The 16058-nt window shown below is 41.2% G+C and overlaps 1 protein-coding gene across 7 annotated transcripts in view; it reads left to right on the forward strand.

The window, feature by feature from the left end:
* Positions 1 to 16058, forward strand: part of SORCS1 (sortilin related VPS10 domain containing receptor 1) — a 556698-nt gene that overhangs the window by 395789 nt on the left and 144851 nt on the right. For all 7 annotated transcript variants that reach the window (XM_082425095.1, XM_082425099.1, XM_082425096.1 and 4 more), the window contains exon 6: positions 2068 to 2132. In XM_082425095.1, the coding sequence (XP_082281221.1) occupies positions 2068 to 2132 (65 nt within the window). The remainder of the gene's footprint in view (positions 1 to 2067; positions 2133 to 16058) is intronic.

The raw sequence follows: 16058 nt of genomic DNA on the forward strand, positions 1-16058 counted from the left end.
CATTTGTTGTAGAGCTGGTTTGGTGGTGCTGAATTCTCTTAGCTTTCGCTTGTCTATAAAGCTTTTGATTTCTCCGTCATATCTGAATGAGATCCTTGCCAGGTAGAGTAATCTTGGTTGTAGGTTCTTCCTTTTCATCACTTTAAATATATCATGCCACTCCCTTGTGGCTTGTAGAGTTTCTGCTGAGCAATCCATCTGTTAACCTTATGGGAGTTCCCTTGTATATTATTTGTTGCTTTCCCTTGTTGCTTTTAATATTTTTTCTTTGTATTTAATTTTTGATAGTTTGATTAATATGTCTTATTGTATTTCTCCTTGGATTTATCCTGTATGGGACTCTCTGCACTTCCTGGACTTGACTATTTCCTTTCCCATATTAGAGAAGTTTTCAACTATAATCTCTTCAACTATTTTCTCAGTCCCTTTCTTTTTCTCTTCTTCTGGGACCCCTATAATTCGAATGTTGGTGCGTTTAATGTTGTCCCAGAGGTCTCTGAGACTGTCCTCAATTCTTTTCATTCTTTTTCTTTATTCCACTCTGCAATAGTTATTTCTACTATTTTATCTTCCAGGTCACTTATCCGTTCTTCTGCCTCAGTTATTTTCCTCTTGATTCCTTCTAGACAATTTTTAATTTCATTTATTGTGTCGTTCATCATTGTTTGCTTGCTCTGTAGTTCTTCTAGGTCCTTGTTAAACATTTCTTGTGTTTTCTCCATTCTATTTCCAAGATTTTGGATCATCTTTACTATCATTACTGTGAATTCTTTTTCAGGTAGACTTCCTACTTCCTCTTCATTTGTTTGGTCTGGTGGGTTTTTTCATTGCTCCTTCATCTGTTGCATATTTCTCTGTCTTCTCATTTTGCTTAACTTACTGTGTTTGGGGTCTACTTTTCGCAGACTGCAAGTTCCTAGTGCCCATTGTTTTTGGTGTCTGCCCCCAGTGGGTAAGGTTGGTTCAGTGGGTTGTGTAGGCTTCCTGGTGGAGGGGACTGATGCCTGTGTTCTGGTGGATGAGGCTGGATCTTGTCTTTCTGGTGGGCAGGACTGCATCCGGTGGTGTGTTTTGGGGTGTCTTGCGGCACCGATCCTCTGTGCAGGAATCTCTCCGCTTTGCCCTCTGCACCCCTGTTGCTGCGCTCTCCTCCGTGGCTCCAAAGCTTCCCCCCCGTGTGCCTCCACCAATGAAGGGGCTTCCTAGTGTGTGGAAACTTTTCCTCCTTCACAGCTCCCTCCCTGAGGTGCAGGTCCCGTCCCTATTCTTTTGTCTCTGTTTTTTCTTTTTTTCTTTTACCTTATACAGGTACGTGGGGGAGTTTCTTGCCTTTGGGGGAGTCTGAGGTCTTCTGCCAGTGTTCAGTAGGTGTTCTGTAGGAGTTGTTCCACATGTAGATGTATTTCTGATATATTTTTGGGGAGGAAGGTGATCTCCACATCTTAGTCCTCTGCCATCTTGAGGGTCCTCTCCAAGGCATTTTAAATAGACTTATGTTTTACTTACACTTGTGATTTCTGGCACATATCATAATATGAGTGCATCTGTATTTCCCACTCACACTGGTTCAACAATACAGAGAATGGTCACTCTAGGCTGTTCTGGCCACTACATTGGTTGGGTCATGTGGTCTGTTCATAGGATAGTAGTAGGTAGTTATGCAAATTTCAAATGAAAACATTAATTAGATCAGTTTGCTGTGTAAATCACTGTTCAAGTCACCCAGGTAAAGCAGCTTGCCTGGCATCTGCCTGACAACTCTTGAAAGTTTAATATATTGTCAGTGAGACTGTTACATATGACATGCACGGGACTCATTTGCAATTCACAGTTAATAACACACAGTATCCTTGCCAGAGTCAAGCCTGGCCTTCATCAAATAAAGGATTTTTTATAGATTTTATATGAAGTGAAAATTTTACTGTCAGGCTATATCAATAAATACAGTACATGTATCCTAAGGATTGTGGCTTTAGAATCCCATGAACATTAGTAGTTTGTGGGCTCAGCTGAGTTTCTCTGAGGCACATGGGGATTCATTAATGTTGATGTTTCTCCATCATTTAGGTCTGTGATGGGGTCGAACAAGGAACCAGATCTTGTGCATCTCGAGGCCAGAACTGTGGATGGTCGTAAGTAAAGCAACTTTTCCACGACGTTAATAGTAATTAATTTTATCGGTCTGCCATGAATCGCATCTGTGTTAAGGGAAATCACAGTGGCAATAATCAATAATCTAAGTCGTTTGGACCTGAGGACTTTTTTTTTTTTTTTTTGTCCTTAGTTACCTAGAGTTGTCTTAATAATTCTCTACAACTCTCATCCAGTCAAGGGGTTTTTCTTTGCAGGTGATGAGAAAATTCCAAAATTTCTTATTTTTTAAGTAAACACTTGTTATTACTGCATTATTGCTGCTCTTTTGTTTTGATTTGTTTTGCCAGTTTCCTTATTTTATCAGATATCATCCAGGCAATGCCTCACTGTCTAGTGGGAGATTGACAAAACACTTGGAAAGGGCTTGTAGAAGTGCATCATCCTGTCTGTCCCCCATCATAAGCGGCAGGAGGCAAAAGTCAGTTGGTGGTTCTGAACATCCCTAGTTAGGTTGGCTACAGTGAAGGACTGTGTTTCCTATGGACATTTTGGCTTTAGCACACGATGGAGAGCAAAGCTGAAGATCCACAATCCAAACCCATGTCTGCATGACTCCCAAGTTCACTCACTTACTGTGTGACCTTGAAAAAGTTACTTAAACTCTTTATGCCTCCATTTCTTCACTGTAAATTAAAGTTAATAATAATGATCCCTATAGTAGCTAATATTTACTAAGCACTTGCCCTGTACCAAGAATTATGCTAAGGGCTTTCTATACTTTATCACAATTAATCTTCACTACAATTCATAGGTGGTGGTTCCCATTTTACAGATGAAGAAACCAAGGCATAGAAAGTTTAAGTAATATATTTAAACAACAACAACATGGATTTCCTTCCCCTTCTTTGGTCCTGAGGATCTCCAGGAGGGCTAAGCATTTCAAGGGGTACTACTAGAGAACTACAGGTGAAAGGGAAAAAGGAAAAAGAGAAAAGGGGGAAATGCATAGAAGGAAAATAGATGAGGGGAGAAAACCCAGGTGAAAAGAAAGAGGTCTCAAGTGCAGAGAAAAGGAAGAGAACGGACTCTCCAATTACCACAGTGCCAAGAGGCTGGTCGAAGTTGTTCAGCACTGAGCCAGGGGGTGATAATCTAATTTTTGAGACCTTCCCTGTTTTAAAAATATCCCTCACAATTCACACACTTCATCATCACTGACACTGAGCCTGTCTACTTGCCCTCCACTTTTCTGATGCAAAGGCAGATGATACTCATGGTTTACCAGCTCACAGCTCAAAGAAGCTGGTCACCCCTGCCATCCAAACTCTCCAGAAACCACACCTACTCCATTACTGTGTGCTCACAGGGAGATATTTTTATCTCCAGAGGTTTCTTTCCCCCTTTGGGGAATGAATATATTCTTTGGCAGAATCAGTGTGGGGAAAGATCAGGGTCAGGGCTGACCATCTCCTTTCTCCTTTATAAACTCAGGCAGAGCTCTGATATGTAATGTGCCCAGATTGTACCTGACACAGAATAATCTCAACAGTTTAGAGCTGCTTTCCCACCTCTGTATCAAGTGGGCTCTCTCTGGTGGTGACCAGAGCTGATAATATTATCTTGGATTCCATCGTTCAGTTCTCAGTACACAGTAGCCAGAGCTGTCTTAAGCCAGAAGTTGCCGTGCCATCTGTTTAGAGCTTTGTTTTAGCTCCCATTGCTCTAGTAATAACACGGTTCTCACCTTTACCTGTAGCTGCAACATAATCTGCCGCCTGCCCATTTCCTCAGCCTCATCTCACTCGGTGCCCTCCTCGGTCATCACCTGCAGGCCTTTGGGTTTGCTTTCAATTCTTAGAAACTACAAAGTTCTATGTCTCCATAACAAGACTCTAATACTTGCTGTTTCCTCTGCTTGGAATACCTTTCTTTATTCCCCCTTCCCTGACCAATTCAGTGTAATGCATTATTGAAGATCGTTCAGATTAAGGTTAAGCATCATTTCTAATTTTTTTAACTTTTTGAAATAATTTTAGGCTCACAAAGAAGTTGCAAAATAATAGTATGGAGTTCCCCTGAACCCTTCACCCAGCTTCCCCCAATGATAACATCCAAAATAACCATAGAACTATATCAAAACCAGGGAGAGCATCCATTTCTTAAGGAAGTCTTTCTTGAAGTCCTAATCGAAACCAGTTTATTTTGTTTGCTTTCATCCAACTCTATTATTTTTCTTTATTGTATTCATCTTAGTTTGAAATTACACATTCCATTTGATCACAACTTTTCCTCTCCACCAGCCTATTAAGTTCTATGTGTGCAGGAGCCAAGTATACCTTTGCTCAGTATTGCATCTCCAGCACATTCTACGGTGTCTACATGTAGATGGAGCTTAATAAATATTTACAATGAATGAACACATAGTTGACCAATTGTCAGGGTTACCAGCTGGCTACCTAACCTCACTTATCAGGTTGTCTGATAAATTTAGAACATTGCATCTCAAACTTGAACATGCATAACGACCCACCCAGGGATCTTGTTAAAATGTGGATTCTGATTCAATAAGGGCCCAAGAGTCTGCAGGTGAAGCCGATGCCTCTGGTCTGTGGAACACACTTATAGTAACAAAGTCCCACAAGGAAAGACTAATGAAAGAGCTTTAGGGTCTGTCTCCCATGACTACACCCCTTGTTCAGAAAGCTCTGGATGGAATTGGTAGCATCCCAGATTGCTTTTATTTTCAAGCTTTGGGGGATAATGCTGCTTTCTGGCTTTTGGCATTTAATGCACATTACCCCATATTCTGAAAACAACAAGGCTGTCACTTTCCCTGATCGGCACGTTTTCTCTCACCCAACATTATTCCTGTGCTCCCTGCAGGCACGGAGGTTGATAATGCCAAACTGTCATCTCAGGCTCAGCTTTCACAAGGCATGAAATATATCAGTTCTAATTTTATTTATTTTACTTTTCTGCAAAGACAGCATTTTCATAAACTATCCAAGAGTGAAAATTCAATAAAGGGATTTAATTAGAAAAGTTATCCCTGTCAAAACAAAACATAAAAAAAAAAAAAAGTACCAACTGAAATAAAGGATCTAAGCTTAACTCCTGACCTGACTAAATATAAAAAACAATGAGATTTTCTCAGTGTCATATTCGCTCTGTGTGTCTGTCTGTCTGTCTGTCTCTCTCGGAGAGAGTCAGTAAACATGGCTTCAGGTCAAAGAAACAGAGGAGGAGGAAGGAAAGAAAGAACACGGAGAGGTCAGAGTAGCAAGCTATTAGCAAATATAACTGAGAGTGTATTTATCAAAATCAGACTCCAGACTGGTCATTTGCTTCAAGAAATCCAGTATCTCTATGTTATCTCTCTCCCCATTCCGGAATTGGGATCCCTCTTTTTTCTCCATCCTTTCATTACTGTTTAGTATATGAAACCCATTATGTATATTCTAGGTCATACATCTGGTAGGGTGTATGCCAAAATAATATGATTTTTTTTTTTTTTTTTACTTTGTAACAAGTAATTTTTTTCTGATTTTAATGGGTTTAGGAATTTTGTAGACAATGCACTGAGACACGTGACACAGAAAAAAATCCCTCCTTGCTTATTTTGCTTATCGCCACGGGGTGGATGGCAAATGCTTACGTGGGCTTGTTATTCGAAGTTTAGTTTTAGTGTCATTTCAAATCTCCCTAGATTACATTTTATAATTAATTTCTGTTTCAATTGAAGTCTCCATATTTGAGGGGAGGTGAGCTCTGGAAAGCTTTTGCTCTACGAAGGTCTGAGACCTGCACAAACATTTCTTGCCAACTGTACTCTGAAATCTGGATGTTTTGTAGTTAACAACCAGGACAAGAATGTTATTCTTTCTGGTACCACCTCTCTGCCTTGGGAAACAAGCTGAAGAGAGCAACCTCAATTACAGTCAATCACAGGAAGTATTATTGGAATATTTTTAACGTGTTTATTGGATGTGGCATTTGTTATTGGCCCCTGTGTTCAACCGAGGACAAATTGACAGGTCCTCATCCAGGAAACAAAGATTTTACTGTTTAAATACCCTGTGTGTGTGTGTGTATGTATGAATGTGCACACGCATTGTACGCACCTAATACATTAAAATTGCTACCCAGTACATTATAATAGTAAAAAGGAAACCTACATTCTATTGATTTACCTAATATAGGTACAGGCGTGTGTGTGTGTGTGTGTGTGTGTGTGTGTGTGTTTATGTATGTATGTAATCTATGTAGTTAGAAAATGTTGACCCAACTCTTGGATTGAAATCTTTGTGAAAAGCTGTATCTTACTTAATCTTGGTTCTATGTACAAAACATAGCTCAGAGCCTGGCACATTCATGTGTGTTGACTTAATAAATATCTGTGTGTGTCACCATTGGGCACATCTTCTTACAGAAGGGCCTTTAACCATAGGGTGTGTAGAGTCCCTTAGGGCTAATGGATGAGCATGAGAAACTCATGACTCCCTGAAATTGTATGCCAGTATGTATATGTGATTTGGAGGAAAAGAATATAACTTTTATCAGAATTCTTTGCATGGTAATTACACATGGGTCTATAGTTTTATATTTATGCTCATCTATATACATCATCTTGTAAGAGAACCTGCAGTACCAAGTTTGAGCTTTATTGCTTCTCCCTTTTACTTCTGAAATGAAAGACCTGGCCAGTGACCTGAATGTTTTCTGTACTTGTAGTGATCCATGCCAGCAGGGACAGGGGACAGTTACTGGTCTCCATGTCTATTTGCTTGAGTAACTAACCTTGTAACAACTTGCCATAGGACTAATCTCTTTCATTGGGGAAAAACAACCTTGGCCCTTTAACCAGCTATGAAAAAGACTGCCCCCAAACTCTTTCTGAAACGAAACTCAAACCAGCATTTTATAAGCTGAGATAAAAATCAATGGAAAATCACAACTTTGTATAGCCACCATCTCACTAATTCTTGTTGTGGGTAAGAACTGGACATCTCATTTCTGCTTTTCACTTTCCACCCCTCCAATCGAATTTCCATATTGAACGGCATGCATATCAATATCTGGATAAGGCGAGCACTGCTGAGATACTGCAGGAAGGTGATAGAGACCTCAGTTCTCGTCAGTCCCCAGTATGTTAGCAATGAATTGGTTTGAGTTTACACTATAAGCATTAATTACTTTTATACCAACAGAAGTAGCAACGGTGACAATAAAAAGATAAGTAGTATTCCAGTGTATCAAGGGAAAAGTAGATCCACTTTCTGACCTTCATTCTCATTCCCCGAAGTTGGTAATTTTATTTATTTTTTTAAAAATATTCATTTATTTATTTATTTTGGCTGCGCCGGGTCTTAGTTGCGGCATGCGGGATCTTTACTTGCAGCATGCGGACTCTTAGTTGTGGCATGCATGCGGGATCTAGTTCCCCGACCAGGGATCGAACCCAGGCCCCCTGCATTGGGAGCACGGAGTCTTACCCCCTGGACCACCAGGGAAGTCCCCAAAATTGGTATTTTTTAAAAAATATGTCTTCTATATTATTCCAGAAATTGTTTAGGCTTATACAGATAAATATGTATGTGTGTACACATACATACACACTCACAAATGTTCATGTTGTAAAACTGTTATGCCAGATTCAGTGTGGGTGAATGCAATAGCAAGTTAAAAATCTTTCTATATCAGTATATATAAATTTAGCCACTTCATGGCTAATCACTACATAGGAACCCCATTATACAGCCAACTATAATTTTGTTAATCACCATCTCATTAATAGATATATAGATGTTTGGCTATTTCAAAGAGTGTTGATACACACATGTACGCACATATTACTTATTTGGTTAGTAAGCATTCAAACGTGTTTAGGGAGCAAGCACTGCTCAAAGAAAAATTAATGACGGGAAATCCCTGGGATTTCCCTGGGAAATCCAAGAGTGTGTACGTTTTTAATTTTTATAGGCATTGTCACATTTCCCTCTGAAATAGATGCATCATTGCATACTCTCTAAATATGAGAATGCCTATGTTTACAAGAAATGGGGGCCACAGAAAGGCTTTTGTGTCCAGGAGCCCCACAGGGTCCTGCTTGGTTTCATCACTGCCCAACACGTTTACCAAATGCCTTCTCACCTCTCCTCCCCTATCCCTAAATCAAGCTTCCAGACTGAGAGAGTCCAGTGGCACCTACTGATCTTGGAGAGGCAGCAGTGAATGGTGGTGTGAAGCAAGATCTTAATTCCCTGCCCAGGAATTGAACCTGGGTAGCTTGGATGAAAACCAGGAATCCGAACCACCAACCCCCCTGGCTCTTGCCCCCAGTGAAAAATGCATTTCTCACAGAGGCAAAAACTGTAAAAACATGTACAAAGTTTATTATTAGAGACATAGCACAACAAGTGGGAGAGCACACGGAGAAACAGTTTGTTTAGTTAAGACAGAAGCAAGGCAGAGATGCACACCCAGAGAGGAAGGGTTTGGGCGTCCTCCCTTAATGAGGAGTGCAGTTAGTCAGAAACTAGGCAGAGATACACACCCAGGGAAGAGTGTGGGCGTCCTGAATGAGGAGCACAGTAAAGAAGTGGTTTAAATCACTTATACAGGACAGTCCTTCTGGGTCTTTGTTTACCTTTGGCCAATTATCTTGTTTCTTTTTTCACACCGGCCTGGTCCTAGGACGCTCCCCAACATGCATGTGCAACTATTTGCTAAGGTGGATCCCACCACAGAGGCCTGTGGGTACATGTCCACACATATTATGGGGTGGCGCCCCCTCCCTTTTTGACCTCCAAGGAACCTTCCAGCACATGTGCAGGTAGGGAAGTTTTCCTTGACCTTAGGAGTGGTCATCTTATCTCTTTACTTCAGCAGAGCTCACCTTCTGCCACTAGCTTTGTCCTTGGAGTGTCTGGGTGAGAACAAAGCTTCAGTTTTACTCCACTTGACAAACACCAGCTGTCCAGCGCTTGGGCCCATCCATCTCCTACCTCAAATTCCCCCTGAGAGACATGAACCCCAAGAAATCTTTACTGGGAGTATGAGGGACGATGGTCTGTCTTCTGTCACTTCTTCAGGCTGGCAAGGAACTCATAGACCGTATCTAGTTGGGGTCATGGAGCTCTCACCCTGTCTCATTAAGGGGCCCCAGGGTGACTTATGCTGTTATTCTGGCAGGATCTGTTCTGAGGAGTGGCTGAAATCTCTGCATCACCATTATCCTGATGTGAAACTGTTGCAATCTGAAGGAGACAAACTTAACAAGTTTGCAAATATTGTAAAATATCAGTAAAAGAATTATTGTAACCAGTGGCCAAAGCAGGAGTAAGAACCAAGTTATATTTGGTAACAATTTTTGATCCTGGTCCAGATAGAGTCAGTGCTTGGGTTACCCTGTCCAAAGGAATGGAGCCGTTTGTTGTGGTCATATATATTTTTTGATGTCTTTTTTTTTATTAGCCTAGTGTTATTCATGTAGGTATAACAGATTCAGAAGTAGTTGGAGTGACAACCTGAACATTAATAGACAAAATAGATATTTTTTTTTTTTCAGGAAGATAAACCTGAATCCCAGTCTAGACCTGGCACTTTGAGGAGACCTGTAGTCAGGTAGCCAGTTGTCTAGTTTTATCCAAGTAGGTTTTAACCTTTGGTGTGGTATTAACACATAAACCAAAGCAGTTGTCACTGTTAATGATTTTAGTGTTTTTCTAGGTATGAGAAAGGTGAGAATTTGGGCTCATAAAAATCCTTACCTGAAAATATCTAACTATCTGAAGGCCTGTTTTGTCAGTTTTTTCCCAGAGCACAGAGTGCCTCATTCCTGATCTCCACCCTAAACTCCTTTCGGGGGGTATTGAAGGTCAGCAGCTGCAGCAGCTCCAGATTTAATCTTTGTAGACAGCAAGTGCCAGTTTCCTGTCGGCAGGGCCCCTTCATGGTCATAGATTTGACCATGGTTGGGGGTCATTTTATGACTGTTTTGTCCCACAGTGCTAGGAATGCTCAGTGTGCCATTACTGGCACACTGAGTAGCCAAAAGTCTCTGGACCTCCTGCTTTACTAGTCTCTTATGGTCCAGGAAAATACTCCCTCTTGTTGCTTCTTCCTGTATCTGCAGTTTCACTCGTACAGTCATTGATCTCATATGGGACTATATACCATCATTTTATCAGAGGCTCAGTCACACATTTGGTAATGTAAGAAACAACAATTTTGTGAAACAGGCAAAAATAGAAATACTATAGCTAGCAGTATTAGTAAGGTCATAAGTAAGAATTTAAGTTAAGAAATTTTCATTAGGTACAGCCTAGTACATCCCCAGCTTGTCTGGCTTAGTCTATTTTTTACCAGTCCTTATCTTTAAGGGAAATTGTATACATTGGCACTGTCCATAAGGCATTTAGCCCAATTTCCTAGTGTTACCAGGCTCCTTATCCTTAGCATAGTCTAATTGTTTCTTTAAACTTGAATGACTATAGCCTGGTGTTAACCTCCTGGTTGTAGATCATGGAGCATCTGATCTTTATCCAAAGATTGATTACAAAGTTAGGCTTCAGAAACAAACTTAGAGTGTCCCTTTAATAAGTCAATTAAAACTTGTAACAGTACAACATAACAGCAAGGAACTATCTGGGAAGTGAGTCTTAGTAAACACAGACCTTAATTAATGAAACTAGGATAATATTTAGTGAAACATAATTTTTTTTAATTACCCCCATTTTTATTAAACACAGCCAAGGGTTTCCCTGGTGGTGCAGTGGTTAAGAATCTGCCTGCCAATGCAGGGGACATGGGTTCGAGCCCTGGTCTGGGAAGAGCACATATGTCTTCCCATAGTGCTGACTGTTTAATCTACAGCTATTGTTGACCCATTTTAAATTCCCTGATTTAGGAGTAGACGGTTGCCATGCTACAAGGGCATCAGGGTGGCAAAAGTCTGACAATGGGGGGTTAATCTCGTAGAAGCAGAATGAACTTTATCTAGGTGTGCCATAATCTTCAGAGATCATTGTGAAATAATACTTATTTACTTAACCAAAGTAACAAAAGATTTCAAAAGCAAATATAAATCACTTAAAGGCAAAGAAATTCACACAATCTGTTATCAAAAGCAGAATTTCTCTTAATATAGAGAGAACCAAATTTCAGTCTGGTACCAGCTTACTGTTAATAGCAAAATTTATTTACCTAATTAATTTCAATTTAGTATTAATCAGTCTTAACAACGTACAAAATTTTTTTCATAGTTCCTTTACCACAAAACTTTTATCACTTTCTGGATCCATATTATCAATAACTTGCCCATTTTTTTTTCATCTATAAACAACTAACTGTAGGACAAATTTATTATCATCACTTTCCCCAACAAAAATATCTCCAGTCTTTATATCTTCTCTGGCCAGCAACATATATCCTACTTGCTTTACACACTGAAATGCTTCTCTTGTCACTTTGGTAGCTTTGATTACATATTATAATTTTTAACCCTTAAAAAACCTTAACCTCTAGTGAAAACCAAGAAGAAACCAGGTGTGAACTGTTTGTCACACTGGCATTTTCTGATTAGCAAACTCAAGATCACATTCTATAACCTCTAAAAACATGTATTTTTCCAAAGCACATATTTTTTTCTCAATGTGGTACAAGGCGTGTGTCAAATAAACCCAAACATCTTTAGTTTCTGTCTTGTATTTAGAATTGTTTGATTTGTGAGCACTTACTTTTCTTTTTTAAGCCAGTTAAATAGAGCTCATTTACAAATTAACCTCAGCAATATTATGCAAAGACAAAGACACATACTGAGACATACATATATCCAGACAGAGATCTCATAGTTTCCCGCTTGAGGCTTAAATTGTCTCTTTGCTTCTTTTTTTTTTTTTTCTTTTTTGACTTGAAGTTTCACTAAGCAACCCAAGGCCGAAGTCTCAGGCAAAGTGGGCTGTGTTTGTTTCCCAAGGACATGATAAGAGTTAACCTCAAGCTTTCTCCTAGGCATATTTTTATTCTCTCAGGGTCAGAATTTTGAAAATAAACCAAAAAGTATTTTAACAAGCTAGATCTCTCTAATTGCACATGCAAAGAGAACCGGTTTTACAATTTCAAAAAAAGCTTTATTTTAACCAGTTTTCTCCAGAGTCTAAAGAATATTGTGGCCATATTGTCAAAAAAAAATCATCTTTCCTTTCTGTAGTCATAATTTCATAGCTAAAATATGACCAAATAGTGCTCAAACTGGCCCTAATAACAGGGGCAGACTGGCTGATAAAATGTTGTCCAAGCAGGGATTGTTTCTCTGGGGAGGCGGGGCCTTAGTTTGGTCAGAAGAATCTGGAGGAGTAAGGAAACTTGCAAGAGTGGGGGCAGCTTGGTTCCCCCCTGAGAGTTGGGAGAAGGTAGAAGGGGATCATTTAGAATGTTAGGAGAGATGTTCTGTTTCCTCAGGCTTTTAATTATGGAGCCACATAGAGCGGGATTATGATAAAAGGCCATGAAAACTTGAACACAGGGAACCTTAGTCCATTTTCCCATCCTGTGGCAATAAAGATCCAATTGCAAGATACCCATTTTCAGGCCATTTTCCATCCCCCAATTTATATAAAGGCCAGGCACTCTTACAGTAAAATTTAAGTTTCCAGTTCTTAAGGATATACTCCAGAGGTGTTTCTTCTGGCTTAGAAAGGCATCCACCCATGTTGAGTAACCTGCACCTGAGAATAGATAGTGATCCTAGAAATGTAATCCAACGTCCCAGATACATTTAGGAGGCACCTGAAGGGACTTCACAGCATCCCCTGAACTCCCTTCGACCTCATTGCTTGACGGGGTTTTGAGCGTCCTCTACTCCCCCACCGATTTCTAACCAGACGTCTCCGGTTGTTCTTGGTGCCGTGCACACAGTGTCCTCCTTTCATACGTGGAGAGGACATTCAGACCAGTATAGAATGGTTGCCAGGTTTTTCCTTGAGCTTTATAGGCAACAGATAAAGCCTGGGATGCCAGCTGCTTGGAAGTGGCCAGCCCAGTAAGTAGTCCTTGGGCTGCCAAGGCCTGGAGTGAAGGGGGAACTCCTGGAGGAATTGGAGTTGGCCACAATGGAAAATGCCACGGGGGTCAGGACCTGAGGATTTTACTTGACACTGATCACAATGGGCTTGGCAGCAGAGAGGGCGCACTTAGTCCTTCCCCCAGAGGGTGTTAAAGTATCAGGTAAAAAGAAATCTTGCTGTGCAAGTAAGGTGGGAAAGAAAATCACAGCAGCATGGGAGAGAGAGTGAAGGTCAGGAGTCTCCAGCCAGCAGTTGGGGCGCGACCTCTACTTTACCTTGAGCTCCCAGGCTTTGGCACCACTACCACTTTGTCTTTCTAGCGGTGTCCTTCTGACCCCATTTTTCATATTGCAAAAGTCTCTTAATTTCAAAGACTATTGATTTCAATTTGGCCTCTCTGATTTAGCAGCCTAAAGACGACCCTGAAAACCAACCAGAAAAGCATAAAATAAGATAACATGAGCCTCCCCACACAGCAGTGAAAAACCTGGCAGTGACAGTGCAGTAACAGGTTCAGCCGGGCAGCTTTCAAATTCCGTCCTTTGTATCCATTATGTGCTACCACTTCCCCTGCCTCCTGTGTGCTCACCCATCTGTGAGAAGGTCCGTGTCCTTACCTCCCATCCCGAGGGGGAGAACACAGAGGTGCGCGAGAGAGATTTGTCATCTCCAGATCTTTTGTGTGTGTGTATGCGTGTGTGTTCTGAGAAAACTTTACTAATGGGCCCTGAAATTTGAATTTCACATAATTTCCACAGGTTGTGAAATGTTACCCTTCTTAGGATTTTTTTCAACCATTTAAAAATGTGAAAGCCATTCATAGTTCATGGGTCACACAAAAACAGATGACAGGCTGGGTTTGGATGGACCAGTTTGTGTCAACCTCTGAATTAACATTGATGCAAACACAGTTGAAGCCCACAGTACCTCTTCCCAAATTGCATCTTCCGATTACCCCCACTAACCATTCTTCTGAAATGGGTGTCAGTCATTCCTATTCATACCATTTACCTTCTGTTGTTTGTGTCTGTATCCCTAAACAGTGTATAATATTGATTTGTATATTTTGAACTTCACAGAAATGGTATCATACCTTGGGTACCCTTCCGCCTTGCTGCCCAGTACTTTGCGTGGCACTCTGTCCATGGTGCTGAGTGGAGCTCCACTGCAGTCTTTTTCACTGCTGTATCGTTTTACACTGTGTGACGATTCTGCCTGTGTTATTCATTCCTGTGCTAGTGAATGGGCACTTAGGTTGCTGCCTGCTAAAGTCCTTTCTTGACATGTCTCATCTCTTTTCACCTTCACCATGACCTTGTTAGATGTCCAGATCTTAACTCTAGGACAAAGGACTGGGTTTCTCCTGGGTCCTCAGGCTCCCCCAGGACTCAGCAGCAACAGAGTCCATATAACATGCATGTGTGGCAATTTCTAAGGGTTTGAAAAATTCCTCATGTTTCTGACTCCTGCTTTAAAACAAGAACAAAAGGTAGCGTAGTAAAGATCTTGCCACTTACTCATACTTCGCCCTTCTTTGCCCCATGTGTTCTCAAGCAACACGGATGCTAGGATCGTGCATTATATTCCTATTATTTGGCTGGCGCTGCTGCACTACTTACAAGAACTCTTGGAGGCAGGACCTATGATTATTTTCCTCACTTTAATTATGAGGAAAATGAGGCTTACAGTGGCTAAATATTTTTGCCATTGCCGCAGGCTAAGATGTGAAGCCAGGTCTGGTTCATTGCAGCCCTATTTATTATCCATTCGTTTGAAAAGCATTGTTGGGCATCTGTGCTAGGCCAGCTGCCCTTCTAGGCATGAACGAAGGATAGTAGGGGATGTTGCAAAGGCCCTACTCTCATAGAGCTTAACCTTCTGGTTAGGGGAGACAGGTTATGAACAGATGCATAGTGCCAGGTGGTGGTATGTTCTAGGAAGCAAAACAAAGCAGAGTCTAGATAAAAAGTGATGGGGCGGGGCAGGGGCCGCTGTCAAAGAAAGAACCTCTGATAAGGTGGCATTTGGTTTTTCAGCCAAGTCCTTAGGGAAGTAAGGGAGAGAGCTGGGTCTGCTGGGTGGAAAAGCATTGCAGACAGATGGAACATCACGTGTGAAGGATACGGCGTATGGGCATGTTTGGCATGGCTGAGGTGTAGCAGGGGCCGAGGTGGCTGGAATATAGAGAAGACAGACAAACGTGTCATCTCCTTCTGTTTATTTCACTATGGAAGGCAAGGATTGCATCTTATTGATCTTTATTGAATGTTTATCGTGTTCCAAGTATGATATTCAGTATCGAGTGTGTTGAAAATAGAAAGTTAGTAAATGAAGAGATAGTGGTTTGGATATACCCACGTGTCTCAGAGGCTGTCCCTTGAACTGACCCTCTGTCCTGGCATTCCTCATATAACACATGAACACATCTAAGTAAATAGCGTACATCCCTCTCCCACAAAAAGCCCTGGAGAATACATGCTGTGTATTTTCTCCCCCATGCACAAAACTGCTTTCATTTCTTCCTCCCTTCCCTCCCTCCCTCCCTCCTTTCCACTTTGATTCCTATTTTCTTTCTTTCCTACTATTTGTCCTTTTCCCTGTCTCTGTCTCTCCGTCTCCCACTCCTTTCTTCGTAAACTCAATTTGGAAAGTTGCCGGAACAAACATGCTTCTCGGTTTTTCATGGCTGGGTGTGACCTTGCAGATACCTTCGTGTCTTTTCTTGGCATAAACTGGAGTTCTAGTGTGACTTTCTCACAGAAGAGCTGACTGACATTCCCCGAGCCTGTCTCCCATTCTCTCTCATGCCCCCGTGCTCTGGCCCAGTGCTCCTGCTTTCTGGAATGATGTCTCCCCCTTGTCACTGCTCCAAGCAGCTTTCCAGGCTTTTCTCAGATC

Source organism: Balaenoptera physalus (assembly GCF_965194825.1).
Source record: "Balaenoptera physalus genome assembly, chromosome: 14".
Classification (NCBI taxonomy): domain Eukaryota; kingdom Metazoa; phylum Chordata; class Mammalia; order Artiodactyla; family Balaenopteridae; genus Balaenoptera; species Balaenoptera physalus.